The sequence below is a fragment of the Protobothrops mucrosquamatus genome, unplaced genomic scaffold (genome assembly GCF_001527695.2).
Source record: "Protobothrops mucrosquamatus isolate PMUCROS unplaced genomic scaffold, P.Mucros_1.0 scaffold943, whole genome shotgun sequence".
Lineage (NCBI taxonomy): Eukaryota > Metazoa > Chordata > Lepidosauria > Squamata > Viperidae > Protobothrops > Protobothrops mucrosquamatus.
In genome coordinates, this window is record NW_015387191.1 from 364704 (window position 1) to 384681 (window position 19978).

The 19978-nt window shown below is 37.1% G+C and overlaps 1 protein-coding gene across 2 annotated transcripts in view; it reads right to left on the reverse strand.

Moving 5' to 3' along the window:
• Window positions 1–17686, reverse strand: part of LOC107290644 (BMP/retinoic acid-inducible neural-specific protein 3) — a 232587-nt gene extending 214901 nt beyond the window's left edge. The window contains exon 1 of one of the 2 annotated variants that reach the window (XM_015819544.1): window positions 17451–17686. In XM_015819544.1, the coding sequence (XP_015675030.1) occupies window positions 17451–17686 (236 nt within the window). The remainder of the gene's footprint in view (window positions 1–17450) is intronic. The other variant, XM_015819545.1, reaches the window with a different exon arrangement.
• Window positions 17687–19978: the final 2292 nt, after the last annotated feature.

The window sequence follows — 19978 nt, forward strand, 5'->3', positions numbered from 1 at the left end:
GAGACTGTGAAACTGAAATATCATGATAAACCATGGTATAATTCCCAATACATTACAACGGGAAACAAATTAACAAAAAAAAAGGAAAGAAGAAAGAAAAGTCAGTGTTTTAATCAGGTATAAGTCTGAAATAACTAGAAACAAGCTCTCACGCACCAAAAGAATCCTATACCCATTAAAAGCAAACAATTCCCCCCCCCCCCAAAAAAACCCCTATTTAGCTTTGGTTTCAGGGACTTTCCAGTTCCAAGATTTACCTTCTTCAGTTTTTAGTGGAGTTGCCTTCTTCAGATGGAACTTGTATACTATAACTGAGTGTTCCTCTTAGATCTTGCTCAGTAAGTAAGCAACAAGGGAGGATCTTTGCACAAATGCATCCTCTATGCTAATATGAGCACAGAAGTCTCTTCCCAGTCATTTGTGCCTTAATCACCTTCTATTCGGACTACTCCATGGGAACCATTCAGAACTACACCTTTGCCCACATTAACATCTGTATTTTGTGAAATGCTGTGGCTTACAGAGCAGTGGGTTTCCCAATACAATTCAAGATCTTGGCTACTTCAGGAATTAGGATTTGTTCCAGAACCTAAGTAATACTCCTTTACAGCTGTTCCTGTTCTGTGAAACAGTGTCCCCCTGAGATCTGTTTCACCCCAATCCTGTGGTACTTTTTAATTTTTTTTTTAAAAAAAAACAAATAAATAAAAGGCTCTTTCAGTGAGGCAATCCATTCTCGAATAGTATATTTGGTTTTATGGCTGTGATTGATTCATTTCTCCATGACCCAATGTGCTCTATGAATTATTGTATTTTATTATTATTATTATTTTGCCATTTAAAAACCCTAATGTGTAAGCTGGTTAGTTCAAAATAACATACAAGATTAGAAGTAAAATAAGTATCTTTATATTGTTTTCCATAAAAGACCCACATTGGGACAATCTGTGAATGAAAGATGGAAAACAGGTCCAATCTTCAATTATGAATCTATTGCCCCACTATTCATCTATCTTGTTTGTTTGTGCCTTCAAGTCAGTGCCAAGTCCTAGACTAGTCCCTGCAACATTGACTTCTGGTGACTTCCTAGACAAGTCCTTGCAATTTTCTTGGCAAGATTTCAAAAGTGTCTTGTAACTGGACCCTTCCTAGGGCAGAGAGAGGATGACTGGTCCAGGGGTGATACAACTGGCTTTGTGCCTAAGGTGGACCACAATTCACAGTCTCCTACTATCTAGCCTCCTGCTTTGATAAGTATAACAAACTAACTCCCAGAATATATACACTCTTCTTTTTATTTTTCACGCAATAAACATAAGGGAAAACATTTGCTTGGGGCATCCTTTACTTCAAAGAAAACAGGGAAAGGTTGTTTTTTGCCCCCTATGCCTGAGTTTCTGACTGTTTTTGTGTTGTTTGCTGCTGCTGCTGCTGCTTGACTTTAAGGGATGCAACCTCATAATCATATCCTTTGAAATGGACTTTTTTATTATCAGGTTTAAGGCTATTTCTGCTACATCTCCATACCAAAGAAAAACATGAATTTAAACTAGCTACAGGCCTAGCATTTTGAAATTAAAAGCAGCTTCAGATAAATCCATTCATCTGTGGGGTATAACTTTATTTGAGAACCCGGAAAACAAGATCACACAAATGAAACTTCTCACTAAAAGGTTATGTTTTCTTTGTGAACTGATCTATTGTGCTCCCTGATAAGGCTGTCAAGGATGGGGAATGCTGGCAAAAGACCTTTCTGCCACATTTATTTATGCCAAACTAAAAAAGGGATTGAACTGTAAAATAAGCTTAATTCTATTTTCATTTGGCAAAAAAGTCAGTATATATATGAATTTCTAAACAAAAGAATAATCCATAATTAGATTTATTGGCTTTTAACATACTGTTGTAGTGCTGCCTTTAACAATTTCTGGACTAGTTGAAATCATATATTTACTTGAACTATTTATATCCTGTGCTTTATCCTGAAATTAAAAAAAACATATGTACATTTCTTGCAATATTTTATTGTCATAACAACTCTATGGTCCTTTTCACACAATATATTTTGGAGGGGGGAAAGTTAAGCATGCTTGACAAACTTCAAAACTGAATTAATTCTCACACTTAAATTTAGAATAGATTAAATATTAGCCTTACTTTGAGTAAAACTAACTCCCCCCATGTGATGCCAACTGCTTACCAAAGACTAATGATGCCTTTTGACCTCCACTATAAAGACAAAAGTCCTAGAGAGGTCTCAGAACAACAGAGCTTCCCTAGATTCTCCATCTCACCCTTACATCTTTGTTTTGGTTTTCAGTCTTACCTAGCAGAATGGCTATATGCTAGGAGTAGACACTCCTGGGAATCAGCATAGGCCCTGCATATATCAATCTCTACAGGCTCCAAAGTTAATAACATATTTTAAGTTAATATAACATCATGGAGGAAAAGGTTAAATCAAGAAGTGGGAAAGAACAGTCTCCCAGGCTCCTTTCTGATGCCTAAACATCATGATCATCATCATTATCCCCATCATCACAAATCAATGCCAGAAAACCTAAGATGATTTAATTGACTGGGATGAAGAAGATTGAGACATTTGGGCTATAAGGTCTGCGTTATAAGGTCTTGAGACAGATTAGGCTAAAACATTGAAACTGATTATTCAGTTAAGATAAACTGACTTACCTCAGTCCCACATTCTATTATCTCTATGCTATAATGATTTTTTTCTATATCCTAGCTATTTCTTAAAGCAGCAGAGGCAGACAAATTATTTTTTCTTTGACGAAACTATCTGCAATATCTACTAGCTGGTGTGCTGATTTACTCAAGTTGAAGTTTAGCCTGGAGTCAGATTCTCTTCTAAATGCAGCCTGCTCAAAAGGCACCTTCTCTACTTGGATATCTCTCTAAAGAGAAAAGTGATGGAGATGGGATTGCTGTGACCTTAGGTAACATTTGTTGCATAATTACTGTCTATGCAATGAAAGATGAAATATTCTTTGACAGTTTTTGCTTCAGTATTAGACTCATAAATTGAGCAGTTATGCCCCATGTGGTTGAGTGTTACATAAAAGAAACAGTATAATTCTAGATGCTATTCTACTTCTACACCCTTAATAATGTCACATGCATTGTCAGTACCCCTGACTTGATGTGTATTTAGCCAATCAACCCTTTCAGACTAAAGCTGATCTGTTTGATTCTGGGAGCATTGCCAATGCATCATATGAAACTGCACTGGGGTATTCCATACATATAAATAAATACATACATACACATGCTCTTTCTGTGAAAGAGCAATTTTTTCCTAAAATTATTTCATATCAGGTAGTCTTCAACTTACAACAGTTCATTTAGTGATCATTCGAAGTTACAACAGCACTGAATAAGCTTATGATCATTTTTCACACTTAACAACCGTTGCAGCATCCCCGTGGTCACTTGATCAAAATTCAGATGCTTGGTAATTGACTCATATTTATGACAGCTGCAATGTCCTGGGACTACGTGATCAACTTTTGTGAACTTCTGACAAGCAAAGTCAATGGGGAAGCCAGATTCACTTAACAACCTTATTACTAATTTAACAACTGCAATGATTCACTTAACAACTGTGGCAAGAAATATCGTAAAATGGAGCAAAACTCACTTAACAAATGTCTCACTTAGCAACAGAAATTTTGGCTCAATTGTGGTCGTAAGTTGAGGACTTGTATTCTGAAACCCCTGGGTTCCTACAAGTCTATTCAAAACTTCCTTTTGTGGATGGATGCTGTTTTTCCATGTATTAGCTTAGGCATCCTTTCCTGAAAATCAAAAATGTAATGTTATATTACAAACTAGCTGTACCCAGCCACGCGTTGCTGTGGCTCTCGTTCACTCAGCCAACAGATGGTGCTGTTTTTTTTAAAAAAACACGTTTTACCTGTCATAGGTGTGACATCTATATAAAGTAGGTATATAAAAACACATGCATATTCGAATGCAACGTTGTGTCAAAATTTCAAAGCAATCGGTGAAGAACTTTCGGATATTTAAGATTTTGAACAAACGAACATTTACATTTTTATTTACATAGATGAAGAGTTAAAAAAATAGAATAGAATAAAAGAGATGGAAAGGAGCTTGGAGGTCTTCTAGTCCAACTCTCTGCTCAGGCAGGAAACCCTATAACATCTCAGACAAATGGCTGTCCAGTCTCTTCTTAAAAACTTCTTGGAGCATTCACAACTTCTGAAGGGAAGTTGTTCCACTGATTAATTGTTCTGTCAGGAAATTTATCCTTAGTTCTAGGTTGCTTCTCTCTTTGGTTAGTTTCCATCCATTGCTTCTTGTCTTGCCTTGAGGTGCATTGGAGAATAGCTTGACTCCCTCTTCTTTGTGGCAGCCCCTGAGATATTGGAACACTGCTATCATGTCCCCCCTCGTCCTTCTTTTCATTAAACTAGATATGCCCAATTCCAGCAACAGTTCTTTATATGTTTTAGCCTCCAGTCCCCTAATCATCTTTGTTGCTCATTTCATTTATTTATAAGGAATTTATTTGGTAATCTTCACTGACAAGCCGAAAGATCTAAATCTTTTGCTTTTTTAATCTGTTGATAAGTATATAAAATCTTTTGAGAAGTATATAAAATCATTACAAAATATTTACATATGGTATTATAAGGTAGACAGGGTTTCTGTTGATTTTTACTAACTGCTCTGTGTTGTGAATGTGAGGATCTACATTTTATTTCTGTATATTTTTGTATATCTCAGGAGAGTGTATGTTTGCTTTGCAAGAGCTTTCCCTGGAAGGAACTTGGCTGGTTTGTTAATAGTGTTACTAATGCATTAGAAGCTAGATACTAACCATCCGTGAACAGCATACTATATCAGTGCCTCCAGAAGAAATCAATCAAAGCCAAAGAAGATAACAAAAGTTTTTATTCCGAGGCATTGCCCATTGCCTTAAAATCAATTATATCAAATGGAAATGACAAAAACCAAAAGGATAAAGGAAATGCTAAAGCATTCATTCAGTTGCTGAACTTTTCATGATGCTGAAAGGGTGTAAACGTGTGCATTCTAAAGAAGGAAGAGGAATCGGTCCTGTTCTTACTGGATAGGAGCTCTCTAAAAGGCAGCTGAAGCCATTTCATTCTTTCTCCATTTAGCAGCTGTTCCCTAAATCAGGAGTGAGGGCCCTTGTGATAATGAGCTTTTTATCATGAGCCTTTCACACAACTCCATCCCTCTATCACACTCCTGTTCACTGTCTCTTTCCCAATTTCAATTTGATGGGAAGCTTTATTATATTCTTTGTGTGCTCTATTGCTTGTTTTCCCTGTGCCTCTCAAGTTTTAATGAATCCTCAATACCATTTTTTAATTCTTCTTTATTCTCTGTCTTGCCTGAATATCATTAGGGAAAAAAACAAGAATTTATAAAACAGTTATGTGGAATATCTTTGAATCCATCTGTGGATTCCGAGGTTCACTTTCCTATAGAATGGATTCAGTAGACTAGCTTCAAATGTCACAGGAAGTCCCTGATTTATGACCAGATTTTGGGACTAGAATTTCCGTTCCTAAGCAAGTTAAGTGAGTCATGCCCGATTTTATGAGCTTTTTGTCACAGTTACTAAATGAATCACTCCAGTTGTTAAGTGAATCACACAGCTATTAAGCAAATCTGGTCTCCCACATTGACTTTGCTTTTCAGAAGCTGGCTGGGAAGATCACAAATGGTGATAGCAACAGCACGTAGACCTTATATGCCACTTCGTTGTGCTTTACAGCACTCTTTAAGCAATTTATAGTCAGCATATTGCCCCCAACAATCTGGGTCTTCATTTTACCAACCTCAGAAGTGTGGAAGGCTGAATCAATCTTGAGCCAGTCAGGATCGAACTCCTGGCAGTGGACAGACTCAGTCTGCAATACTGCCATACTGCATTCTAACAACAACGCCACGACATGATCACATGACCCTGGGACATTGCAACCATCATAAATGCATGCCATTGCCAGGCATCCAAAGTTTGATCATGTGCCCATGGGAATATTGTAGTGGTTGAATGAGCCAATACCTGTTATAAATCACTTTTTTCAGTGCTGCTTTAACTTCAAACAGCTGTAAACAAATGGTTCTGAGTCAAGGAGTTCTTGTAATAGGAGTTTGTTACAGAATGTGCACCTGTTCTCTATAGTGTATTGGTCATTAACCCCAACATTGATTATTTTCATAGCTGTTTTTATGCTTTTTTTGCTGAAAGAAATGCTCAGATAATGTGAGGAGGCATGTTCATGAAGTACTAAGAAAGGATAATTAGAGCCTGTCTGGATATACCTTGTGCAGACTTGATAGCCACTGCAGTACAAACATCTTGAAGCTTCTGCTGAAAAGGTGAATTGATCCGAGATCTGCCAGTAATTCAGGTTGCATCTTATTGTCCAGAGGGAAGTAGCTATTCCCTTCAAATAAAAGTTTACATTTTGCAACCATGTGTATGGAACACCTTTATAGTAATTGGACAATGACCAAAAGTATTAGTTTGAAAAGATGTAAATCAGAAAAGTTAATACTATTTTTCTGCTTATCTTATAATAAATCCCTTTTTTTCAGCATTCCCTGAACTTTCACATATGAAAGCTGCACTAAATAACTAAGTTGGGAACAGTCCTCAACCTACAACAGTTCATTTAATGACCGTTCAGAGTTACAACAGCACTGTAAAAAGTGACTTTTCATACTTATGACTGTTGTAGCATCCCTGTGGTCATGTGATTTACATTGGGATGCTTGACAACTGACTCACATTTATGACGGTTGCAATGTCCTGGAGTCATGTGATTCCCCTTTTGGGACCTTCTCACAAGCAAAGTCAATGGGGAAACCAAATTCATTTAACAACCTTATTACTAATTTAACAACTGCAGTGATTCACTTAACAAAACGTGCCAAGGAAAGTCGTAAAATGGGGCAAAACTCACTTAACAAATTTCTCACTTAGCAACATAAATGTTGAGCTCAGTTATGGTCATAAGTTGAGGACTACCTGTATACATGTGCATTCAGAGGCTCAGAGCCTATTCACACATACACATGTTTTGCCTTCTTTCCATGATCTTAAGAAGGCTGTGAAAAAAAGAAAGAAACATGAAGATTAAAGCTGTTTTTCCCAAGTAATACAGATCAGCAGTCAATACAGTTAGAGGTATTTTTCTTCTGCTGGCTGAACTACTACTACTACTACTACTACTACTACTACTACTACTACTACTACTACTACTACTACTTATTATTATTATTATTATTATTATTATTATTATTATTATTATTATTATTATTATTATTATTATTATTATTAGCCGAAGGCCAGAGATTGTTTACTCAGAAGTAAACCCCATTGGTTTGAATGAAGTTTATTTCCAGCAAATATGTGTAGGAACAATGTGTGAAAAGCCCTGAGGTTTCCTGTTCTACACAAAGCTTGAACAAAACTAAGACTATTCTGCAGAATTGTAGCACTGTTATTTGTAAAATAACAGATGGCATAACTGCAAATAAAGATCTTACAGCCTCAGTTACATTTAAGCCAAAACTGTCCCACCCAAGTCTGAAAAAAATAAGAAAAAGTCCTCTGTGGAAACAAAAGATAAATGAATAACTGTTTCCTCTGCCCTTATTAACTCCTCTGGAATGTTAAATGACAGAACAGACAGAGTATTTAAAAGCAAATGAAAGGAAACTGTAAACAAGGGTGAAGTTGCACAACTAATATCCTTAGACAAGCTTCAATAATTGTCTCGCTTTATATTTTTGCCACACTCGGGTCCTGTCTGTGGAGAATAGGCAAAATCTATAATTATTTTAAAATAAATGTGGATACTACAGAGGATCACATGTCCCTCTAGCTAGAGGGCTATCATATTATGCATTTTTAAAATCTTAATATTATTACTGGTATGAAAATACTTTTTAAAAAATACATGTGTATGTATATTCCATTAGTAAGCTGTTTTGCCCCACTCTGATTTAAGATTAAAACATAATTAATATGAAATGCTGACTATAACTCACAATCCTTAACATAAGCTACCCACTTCTAGTATTGCACAAGGAATGACAACATTTAGGCTTGAGGTATTATATAGGAACACAACTTGTTAGTAAAGTTAAAATGAGATGTTCATCTGTCTGGGCAAAGCCATATCATCAATGACTACATCTGAGCACTAGACTCACAATCCTCATGCTGGAAAATTTATTTGGGCTTGGCTGGAAAAGTATCTAAATAAATCAGTTGGGTTCACTGGAGGAGAGTAGAATAAATGCTAGTTCCTCCCATGTCCTAAATAAGGTTGCAGCACAATTCTCCAGGATACTATTTTCATATTGTTAACACCTCTGCTGGATAAAACATCCCAGCATCAAATAACTGATGCCACCCATCCCATTGCTGGCCTGGTACCTCTCAAAATGAACATTGAGCTGCATTATAGGTTCCATCTATGTGAAACAAGGCTTCCAAAATACCATTTTAGCTCTAGAAGAAGACAGCTGACAATGGTTCTCATGTCGTAAAATCATGCCAGAGGGCGCTTTCAAATTCCCCTTGATTCCTCTGGCAAATGGATTTCCATGTCCTTCAGTATGTGTCAGAACTGATATGATGTAGGAAAGTTCTGTATTCAATAGATTTTTCTTATTAGGAACAATAATGGTCCTGATTAGTATTATCTTTTGACTACGCAAACAAATTTTCTGTATAGGAGAAAGGAGCCCTTTTTGATGGTAGCCAAAAACAATTTATAGATTGGTGAAAAATTGGTTTAAAAGAAAGCAGAACAGACTAGATTGTTTTTGCCTTTTATTGTGTAACTGAAGATGTTTTGGTGAAAGCTAAACAAGTTTCTTTGCAGCATATTTACAATATTCATTCTCACAGTGGCCCCATACATGAAATGTGATGCAATCACCTACAGAGGTTAGTGGTATCTCAGCACAGGTTCAAGAACATTAACAACACTAATGGGTACTAAATCTGAATCTCCACACAGTTTAGGTTCCTGTGAAACTCTCATAACCCTCATGCAGTGATTTTATTTCTTCTCCCTTCTGTTACATTTTATGTGCTCCCATATCCAACTTCATTGCTAGGAACCATTAGTCTCTCCTGCTCTTCTCAATTTCATTTTTATTCGTTTTTAAACAATTTGTCATTATAAACTCATGGAATCAACAGAATTTGAGGAATAATCTGAATAATAATGGGGATTATCTGGATCCTTTTCGATTAGGATTCAGTCCTAGGTATGAGACAGAAACAGTTTTGATTATGGTTTGATTATGACTACTGACCTGGGCGGTAGTGCTTTCAATACCATCAAATATGGTAGGCAACACAGTGTTGTGCTGATTCATCACCTTTCCTTGAAGTTGATTTTAGCCAATGATGATTGGGCAGGGGAGGTTCTGCCCTCAAAACTTGCTATGCAGGGTGCAACAGGGTTCAGTGCTCCCTTTTAATATCTAGATGAGGCTGTTGAGTGAACTCAGCCATCACCATGAGGCGAGGTACTATCAGTATATATATCAGCCTCTGGCAAATTAGGAGATACTGTTAACATCTCACACAGTGTCTGGAGGCTTTGAGATTCTGGATGGGAATCCACAGGCTTCAAATCAACCTTGGCAAGACCGACTGGCTCTGAATTTGGGGGTATACTAGGTCTAGGACAATGCTGAATGGGATTGCACTGTCCCAGACAGATCCAATGTGCAACTTCTCCTAGGCACACAACTCATGCTCAAGGAGCAGAAGTAGCTGTGGCTAGCAAGCCTTTGCACAGCTTTGGGTTGTGCACCTGTTGCACACATTTTTTGATTAGGAAGTTCTATTCACAATCACTAATGCCCTAATCACCTCCAGACTGGACTTTTGTAATGTACTCTACATAGGGCTGCCTTGAAGAATATTCAGATGTTTTCAGCTGGTACAAAATGCAACAGGGCAGGCAGTTATGTGTGCTCCTAGGACAGCTCATATTTCTGCTCCATGAGCCGCATTGGTTGGTCAGATTGCTCCCAGGTCCAATTCAAGGTGCTGTTTTAACCTTTAAAACCTTTCATGTCATGGGATCTGAGTGATAACTTCTCCCCGATTATATCAGCCCAGCCCATTAGATTTGGCAGAGAGGACATATGTGGATACCATCAAGTAGGGACCTATATTTAGCAGCTCACAGTCGGTGAATCTTCTCTGCTGTGGTACCCACCTTAAGGAATATTCTCCTCATTTGAAATGAAGTTAGCTCCATTCCTTTTAATGCTCTGGAAGTCCCTCAAGACCTGAGGGTCTATGCCATCAGGCCTGGAGGTCCTAGGGAACTGGAAACTTGTTTAGATGGTTCTGCTATTGAGCTGGATAAACTAACTCTCTCTCTCTCTCTCTCTCTCTCTCTCTCTCTCTCTCTCTCTCTCTCTGCTTGGGATCTGTAATTCTTATCAATTCCATTTTTACATTTTTAAGTGTTTATTTTTACATATGTACTGTTTTTTACTGACTATTGTATACCATAGAGTCACTTCTCATGATGATAGGGGGAGGGGGCTAGAGATAGATAGACAGACAGACAGACAGACAGATAGACAGACAGACAGACAGACGGGACAGACCTGTTTCTTTTCAACAAACATCATAATATTCTGTAATATTTTGGTTGCCCTGTCCCTAGGAAAGTATTCGAGTTTCTAATTTTAATATTTGAGATTAGTATGATTTCGGCCAAGTTATGCCAAAGGGAGTTGTATACTCTCTTCCTCCTCACTAGTCGTATAGTATAATTTGTGATCTTGTTATTAAAGGACGTTAGCCCTGAGGACTTTGAGTCAGGTTGTTTCAAGGGATTTGTTAAATTGATGTTTGTATTATTTCCTCTGCTACGATTCCTAGGATCTGAAGAGAAACCAGACTATTAAAATAGAGACAAATGAGATGGGCAAAAATGACAGCACATCAATTTCCAGCTTGACCAACAAAGAGCCTAGAAAGAAGATTTGATGAATTAAGACAGAAAATATCTGACTCCAACTGAAAAAAAATGAAATTATTTACTGTTACCTCTTTAAAGATATGCATGGTCTACTGTGTATATGAATGTTTGCATGGATGGCTTTATTATTCTGTTCACATCCTGGAGGCTTTACCTTGTCATTGCGCATTCCTCCTTTCCTGTGTAATCTACGTCTAAGCACTTTACCTTTGCTTTGTGGTCCTGAGGCTTCATTTTAGTCACTATTATAGTCTGAACATTTTTCAGAGTGACAGATTCTTGTTACTGCGGTTTTAAACTGATTGTTCCTTGTAAAAGTACTGTGTCACAATTACAGTTTAATTTTTTAGTTGGGCGGTTCCTCTACAATGGATTGATGCTTGTTTTATCCTCACAATAAAACTGTCACTCTACATTAGCATCAAGTATTTGTTGATGAATCAAGGGTCTCCTCAGGTTTCCATATTAAAAATACATATTTAAAATCCTTAGTATGCAGTGTTATTTATTATGCATTATGCGTCACAGATTTGCTGTTATTAAGGAAGATTCAACCTTAATTTTTTCAAACGTTGTAAGGCTTTCTGAGAAGTATCATAGTTCACTGGAAAATAATGCAAAAAGAATTAGAATGCAGTCAGTTTTATTGGGATCAATTAAAATGTCAATATTTTCAGGCTAACCTTAATGCAACCTAGAATTTGTTCTAAATATAGCCTAATTTAATTTGCATAATAGTCTTGCAAATCATTTTGAAGCTAATGCAAATGATTCTTTTTTAAACCATTCTAATCTACAATACGCTAAAACATTGTGCACATTTTTTGCTGTGTTTATTTAATTTTTTGGGTTTTGTTTAGTTTTTCTATATGTTCTGAACAGCTAATCTAATTTTAAAAAAACCTTATGACTGTGGAACATTTACATTGAGTCTAATAAAAGTATTAAACATTTTTATGACACTAGGAAGACAAAAATATTACAAATGATTTAACCATGCTTCACTGAATTTCTTTCTCTTCTCTGCATTGCAACTTCAAAACCTTTTGTGGATTATATTACTAGTTGTAATCAGGAATGCATTTGGTCAGTTGAGATTGGTGAAATAGCTACAAGCATTTGTTTAGGTGTTTAATATAACTCTGATAGCACATATGTCAAATAGGTCTACTTGAATAACTATAATACATTTTATGTCAGTCTGTCTTTGAAAAATTCAGTTTATCCAAATCAAACCAGCTGTAAAGCTTATATTATACTTTCAGACTTAGCTCAAGAGTGACATAGAACAATCCTGCCGAAGTTCAGTTCTTTATTTGCTCATACCCAATAGACAGAATCTTGCCAAACTAAACCAATACTACTCTCACCCTAAAGTATATAGCCAGGGAGATTCTAAAGCAGGGGTCCCCAACCCCTGGTCCATAGACCAGTACCGTGCTGCGGCATGCCAGCAACCGGGCCGTGCAAACAAGCAAAGCCCCATTTGCAAGATGCAGGCAACATGCAAAACCACACCCCCTCCGGTCCGCAGAAAAACCTTTCTCCATGGAACCAGTCCCTGGTGCCCAAAAAGGTGGGAGCCACTGTTCTAGAGAACGGCTATTCTAACTCTCTGTCTTCAATCCAGCTCCAGGTTGTGTTGCCTCTTGTCTCAACCTCCCCCACCTTGGAATGCGCTCCCTCCTTCCTGGGAAACTGCTCCTTCACTGTAGTCCATCATACCACCTCCACATTCATAGGCACCATCCACCCGAGATACAACTTCTAGGTTGTAACAAATACACTATCTGTGATAGATAGATAGATAGATAGATAGATAGATAGATAGATAGATAGATAGATAGATAGATAGATAGATAGATAGATAGATAGATAGATAGATATATTGCAAATTAAATAGTTTTAGTAAAAAAAAGAGGATATTTTCTTGAATACCCTACATTGCAATTATATAAATTTTTCATTTCCTGATTTTCCTACACCATCACTCAAGAGTTTTTGTTTTTCAGAATCATCCCATTTGTGACATTTGAAGCGTATATATCATTTATATGCCATCTGTTTTCTTCCTTTTCTCAAACATGTTTATGTTTCATAGAAACCTATTATCGTGGTAGTCTACGAATCAGAGTCAGAGGAGGGAACTGAGCAAGAATCAGCTTCAGAAGTACTGACAGACAATGAGCAGCCAACTACAGCACCATTAGAAAGACTGCTGTCTGAGCAGACAGAGGAGGTGAAGCAAAACAGCAACCCATAGACACACCTGCTATTGCTCTCTGAAGATGAGGGCATGGAACTATTGCAGGAACTCATCAGCTACAAAGTGAACAGAGTAAAGGCGTTCTGCAAGACTGCTCATGGAGAATTTTTGCACCACTAAATGAGCTACACTGGGGCTGCTTATATTAAAATGGAGCAAGCACAGGCTCTCTGATGACAGCTACCCATTAACTCCTACACCATATGCCTTGATTCATGTACCTCACAACCCTGATTTTGAAGCTGGGCTGGCTGACAAATCTGCTACAAGTTCTGCCCCTTGACATCTGCCCGACTATTTGCCTCATCTTCATTTGAAAAACTTGTAAGCCAAATTTATTGAACTTTGTAGGGGAAACTTGTCTCCATACTGCAAGTCTGTCTGTCTGTCTGTCTGTGTGTGTGTGTGTGTGTGTGTGTGTGATTTAGTAAAGAGAACAAATCCTCCCATTTGTGTTTTTCTGTGCTTGGCCTTGTTTAAACATAAGTGGCTAGGGTATAAGATTAGGAAGACTTTAGAAATAAATTGGCATGTACAATATTGGGTCAAAGTATATTGTTTCAAAAAAAATGGCTCTGGAAAGTTATATTTGTGTCAGCAGTGGAGAAACTAAGGCTCAACAAATTGTAATGAACCCACATTCCCAGGAAATTAACCAAGAATGGTCAATGATAAGAGAATTGCTGATTTGTAGTTCATCCACAATTTACCACTCCTGCTTATTAGAAATATGTAGCAGGGACAAGGGAGTTATAATTTATTTGGAGTATTGCTTCTAGTTTTTTTGAAATTATGTAACTTTGGGGGACTGCAGAAGATTATCATAAGTTCTGAAAGCAAATTTTAATGATGATATCCCTGAAGAAACTCTATTCTCTTGTTGTTTGTTTCTCTCAAAACAATCTTCCTGCTCTAGACAAATTTCAATTCCAATTTCTCTCAATCTTTCATATTTCCTTTTTTACATTTTACATCCTTATCATTTTATTACTTTTTAAACAGTCTCTCTCAAAACAATCTTCCTGCTCTAGACAAATTTCAATTCCAATTTCTCTCAATCTTTCATATTTCCTGTTTTACATTTTACATCCTTATCATTTTATTACTTTTTAAACAATTAAAAGTTCCTATTTTTTCCTAATAGATACATGTCATTTTGTTTCAGATACAATTTTTTTTTTCTTAGAAAGCAACAATTACATATATTTTTGTTCTATAAGTATATAGAACTTGGGAAGGGCATATATGATAAGCTATTATCAAAATGCAAACTGAATGAAATTCTTGGTCATTTTTGATAGACACATCAAATGTGATGGACATGATGATTTTGCTATTTGCTTATATTTAATCCTATGAATGGTGCTTCGGCAAAATTTACAATAATCAGAAGCAGTTAATCAAATTTAGATTTATGGAGGCCATTCTTTGTGGCAAACATTTCATTTAATTTAAAAGGTCAATTTCTGCTGAGTCCATTACAACAAGAGGTTGTAGTGAAGTTAGACCTTGAAAAGGCACATTGTACATGAAGGATATTCTGATGCTTGTCTACCCATATCACTATAACAATACCTGTAATGTACTGAAAGCAGAAGTAATGAAATCAGTGCTCGTATAATATATTTTGTTGTCTTTTGTTGGCCATTATAAAACAAAAACCAATATGCTCAATTAGTCTGTATATATTTTGTTCTGATTTTTCTGTCTCCTCCCTTACATCATTGACAACTTGATTTTAAAATACAATAAATAAAAATAAAATAAAAATAAAAATACAATATATTGATTGCTCCCCATATGTCCCGAATGCATATTTTAGAACCGTGTTCAATGTGCTAGATTACTTAATGTTTCTGCCTATCACAAAAGAATCTAAAACAGAATTGACCTGCAACACAGTGCCCTCTGGTGCATTAAAAAAAAAGCAAAAGCAAAAGAATATAAATCTTTAGAACATAAAAAAACAATCAACAAGTCTGTATTTAAGGAGCAGCTAAGATTTGCATGTGAACATAGACAGCACAGGCGCGCACCGAGTTTTCTCCCAGTTCTTATGAACAAAATGCTGGAAACATCCAACAAAACAATCCACAGCAAATGAATGACCATCTGTTCAAATGACTTCAAGACCAGGAATAAGCCAAGAAATATCAATCAATCAGTTTATTCCATAATCAATCTGTTTTTTTAAAAAAATTCTAAAGAGTTACAATACTAGTTTTCATTAATACAGTAATTAAAGCACTTTGTTAACTGTATTTTCTATTTTATTCCATTGGTGCAGTTTTCCTACTTTCCTCTTTTCAATATAAACATTTCAGAAACAAGCTCGAAATTCATAACAGTTCTAATATATACCAACATTTTCAATGTGCAAACTCTCATCCTTCCAGCCTGGAGAAATGGCATTAATAGTGTTCACATTTTGTGAGTATGTATCATTATGCATAAAATTTCCTCATTTTTCCCCCATCTCTCCAAACCCATTCTTTAACATGTGATGTGTAAAAGACTAGTATTTAACAAGTGATCTTTACCCATAATGCAATCTAAAACAAGCAGCCACCCCCTTTCTAGCCAATTTGCAGCCCACCAATTAAGCTATAGGGTGCAGACCTTCAAACCTGGGACTGATTTCTGTTTAAATTAGCAACTCCATTATTATTGCCTCACTTAAATGAAATTAAATTGGAATCTATTTAAGTACTGAAACATTTTTTTGATGCTATTAATAAATTGTCACACAATAGGTTAGAACAGGGGTGTCAAACTGCTGGCCTACAGGCCAGATGCATCATGCCGAAACCGCGCCCACCCCATTGCCGGCAATGAAAAAAAAGTCACGATACGTCATGACATGTCACGTGACGTTGCGGTTTGACACCCCGGGGTTAGAGTATCATAGAATAATTGATGCATCATACTACACATGTTTTGGGTGAACTTCAAATAGAAGATGAAGGGGTAGTAATCTTACATATTTCAAAGAAATCACGCTAAGAAAGGCTAGTTTGTTCTGCAGGTTCTTAACAAGCTTTGGTAACTCTGAAAGCAAAGAAACTAGGTTTGGCATCTCTGGCATGAATGCACTAACTTTAATATTTTATTGCATTTTATTTCTAATTATTATTTAGCAAAGACATTGTGAAAAGTGGGTAGGGAAGTTTACATCCCCATCTTGATGTTCCAATCAGATGATGTTTCTCTAAAGCAGTGGTTCTCAACCTTTTTAATGCCGCGACCCCCAACCGGTCGTAAGTCGAGGACTAAACCGGTCGTAAGACGAGGACTAAACCGGTCGTAAGTTGAGGACTAAACTGGTCGTAAGTCGAGGACTACCCAACTGGTCGTAAGTCGAGGACGTTCCCTGCCCGGGAGCGCCGCGCATGCGTGGTTCCGCCCCCTGCGCCGGCCGAGGCGTAGCTGGCAAGCGGCAGAGACGGAGCAGGCCGACCACCAGCTGGCCCAGCCCAAGGGAGTAAGGCACCCGCCGGAAAAGGGGAAAAAATGGCAGACAAAAAAATGGCGGACAAAAAAAATGGCGGACAGCCTTGCTTGGCGACCCCCATGAAATGGTTGATTGACTCCAAATGGGGTCCTGACCCACAGGTTGAGAACCGCTGCTCTAAAGAAACAACTTTTAATGTTTAAAAATATTTTTTTAAAAAAACTATTTGCAATTTAGGGAAAGCCTCCTCTGATACCAACAGAAATGTGGCTATCTCAGAAACATTGGGGAATAAGTCTGGACATGTCCTCTACTTTTGAAGTATGGATTTTCTCTAGCATCACTTTTTTTTCTGCAAAAATAAGTGCATGCAAGAAATAAGAAATATAAATATAAACTAGGAATTAAAATTAACTTTTTTCAGCAATACATGATACTCAGTCAACACTGTGATCAACTTCAACAATGTCTTTACTCAACCTTTTAATCCACCATCACTCTAGTTCTCAAGAGGCCCCAGTTCTGAATAAAACCTTGGCATAGAGTTTTAGAATGACCACAGACCTACCCACTGACTTCTTATATTCATGTTTCTCCTTTTTCCTTCCAGAGGTGTTGTGCTATTTAGATATTGCTCCCCCAAAGCTTCACACTGCCGTTGTGACCCCCAAATGCTTCATACCTGTAAATCTTGTATCTTGTGCTAAATCCCTGCCGGCTTCTGTCCACAAAATCTGTGTATTCCGGGGAGCGATGGAAAGGTCCCTTATCAGAGAGAAGCCAGTCGAAGGGGCTTGTGGCATGCTGATCCGAACCAGCAGCAACCGCTAAAACCCAGCAATGAAGACTCAGGGCTATCCACTCCCATAGAGCCATCAGAGAGAACAATTCAGCACCAGCACTGCATCGCCATATCATGCTTCCGCTGGGGACTTAGAGTCTTCATTCTCTTAGCTGTCCCTTCACACCTACACAAAACACAAAAGAAAACAGATCAGCTCACTTCGATCATACTTCTCAAGCACCCCCCCTCCTGAAAGAAACAGCTGTCAAATGGCTAGAAACAAGATGGCGGTGGTAAAGGGGGAGTAGCTTTCTTCTGTCTTGCCCCTGTGACTGCATCTGCATCAGTGTGAGTCAATGCTTGTGTAGGCGTAAAAAAGTGTGTCAAAGATAACAGTGTAACTAAATGTCTTGAACCTGTGGAATTGTGTGCATTTATATGCAAGCAGAGACTGGCAGAAATGAAGTGCCAGATGGAAAGAGTGATTTAACTTATTCCTTTTCTCTTTGCCCTCAGCAGACATTTGCACTGCATAAAGTCCCATTTCAAATAGTGGAGATTACAGAACCCAAACATTTTCTCCAGATTCATTACTGATACCAGATTTTCAACAATTCTATCCAAGCATGTCTTCAATATTCAGATCAAATTTTCAGTGTCACTCTTCCCCCCCCCCCAGCCTTCATCAATGAAGAGATTCCCTTTCCTTCCTTTAACTTCCTATACCCCGCCAAATTGGTGCTTCTCCGAAAGGAGTGGGGATTTTCTACAGTATGTTTGTTCATTTTTTAGAAGAGGTGAAAATCCCATTGAATGAATGGAAATTCACTCTTACTACATTAGATATTGGCTAGTAATTTGTAATAATAAAGGTGATTCTGCAGCTCTGGGCTGCCCATTACAGTAATCTAGAAAAGTAGTGGTACTTATTGCTTAGAATATTACTTCTACTAATCTTGAAGACTCCTAGAAAAATACTGTGTGGCAGCAAAGTTTCTTTCTCTTTGTTGCCAGTTAGCTGTCATCCAAATTTTTACCAGCTAAGGTCTAATGTTCCTATTTTTAAGCCCATTGCTTTAGCTTTTAGCACTTGCTGAGATATGGGACAATAATGAATTGCTTGTAAGGATTTTCAAAGGACAGCATTTATAAATCCTTATAAAATGTTATTTCAATATAAATATAAATGGATAATGTTAATAGAATGTTTCAACTTTAATATTGGAGTGTCACTGTCACTAATCAAGAACTGTGTTATCAGAGCTTACAACTACATTAGGAGTAGATAAGTTGATGCTCCTGAGATGTTTTGGCCTTCAGTTACCATTGGACTTCATAACCTATAAAGAATTATCCAAACTTCTGGAGAACACTAGTTTGGCTATTCACAAAGTAAAAAGAATACAAATCCCAACTATGTAGTGTCTCATATATATATAGTCATTTGAAGACAGGATTTACAGAAAATACTGCTTCCTCCTGCCCATAACTGTACAACTATGCATATCAAAATATAAATATGGCACATAGGTATATATCAGGTACCATTATCTTGTATAAGTTCAACTGGAAAATTTGCTGACCTGATAGTAAAGCTGAGACCCTGCTATGTAATTTGTAGAACTGTCCTACGTAGAATACAAACAGATATAATGAAAATTAAGTGAATATTGCCTTCATCACCACAAAACAATACTATAATAGCTTACACTTCTTAAATCTCTTGTTGCCACAGTTATTATTACTAGAGTCCTTTTATAGCATAGACTTTGAATTGTGCTCTAAATATGAGCTTCTTTTCATTTTCTCATAAATCTTTATATCCGTCATTTAACTTCTAGTCAAATAACAATGGTCCCATTTCCTCAACTTGACCCATAGTTTTCATGTCATTCTTTCTCAGTGAAGAGTTTTTATTTTTTTCCTTCCTTCTTGTTCTTTTCAAACTACTTCAGTTTTTCCTTTTTTCAATAAACCCACTATATAAAACACAAGAAAACAATCTGCATATGTGTGTGTATGTGTGAAAAGATAAACAATAATGAACTAACCAAAAAAGGAAAAAGAATCACTCATATGTTCAATTACACAATTTTAAATTCAAAAGAAAGCAAGATTAAATTATTATAAAACATCATCAACTCTCTTCCAAAGAAATAGCAATAGCACTTAAGACTTATACACCGCTTCGTGTATAAGCCCTCTCTAAGCGATTTACTCTCTAATCATCCCTCTTTAAGTGATTTACAGAGTCAGCATATTGCCCCCAACAATCTGGGTCCTCATTTTATCGACCTTGGAAGGATGGAAGGCTGAGTTAACCTAGAGCCGGTGAGACTTGAACTGCTGAACTATTGGCAGTCAGCAGTCAGAAGAAGTAGCCTGCAGTACTGCATCCTAACCACTGCACCACTATCGCTCTAATA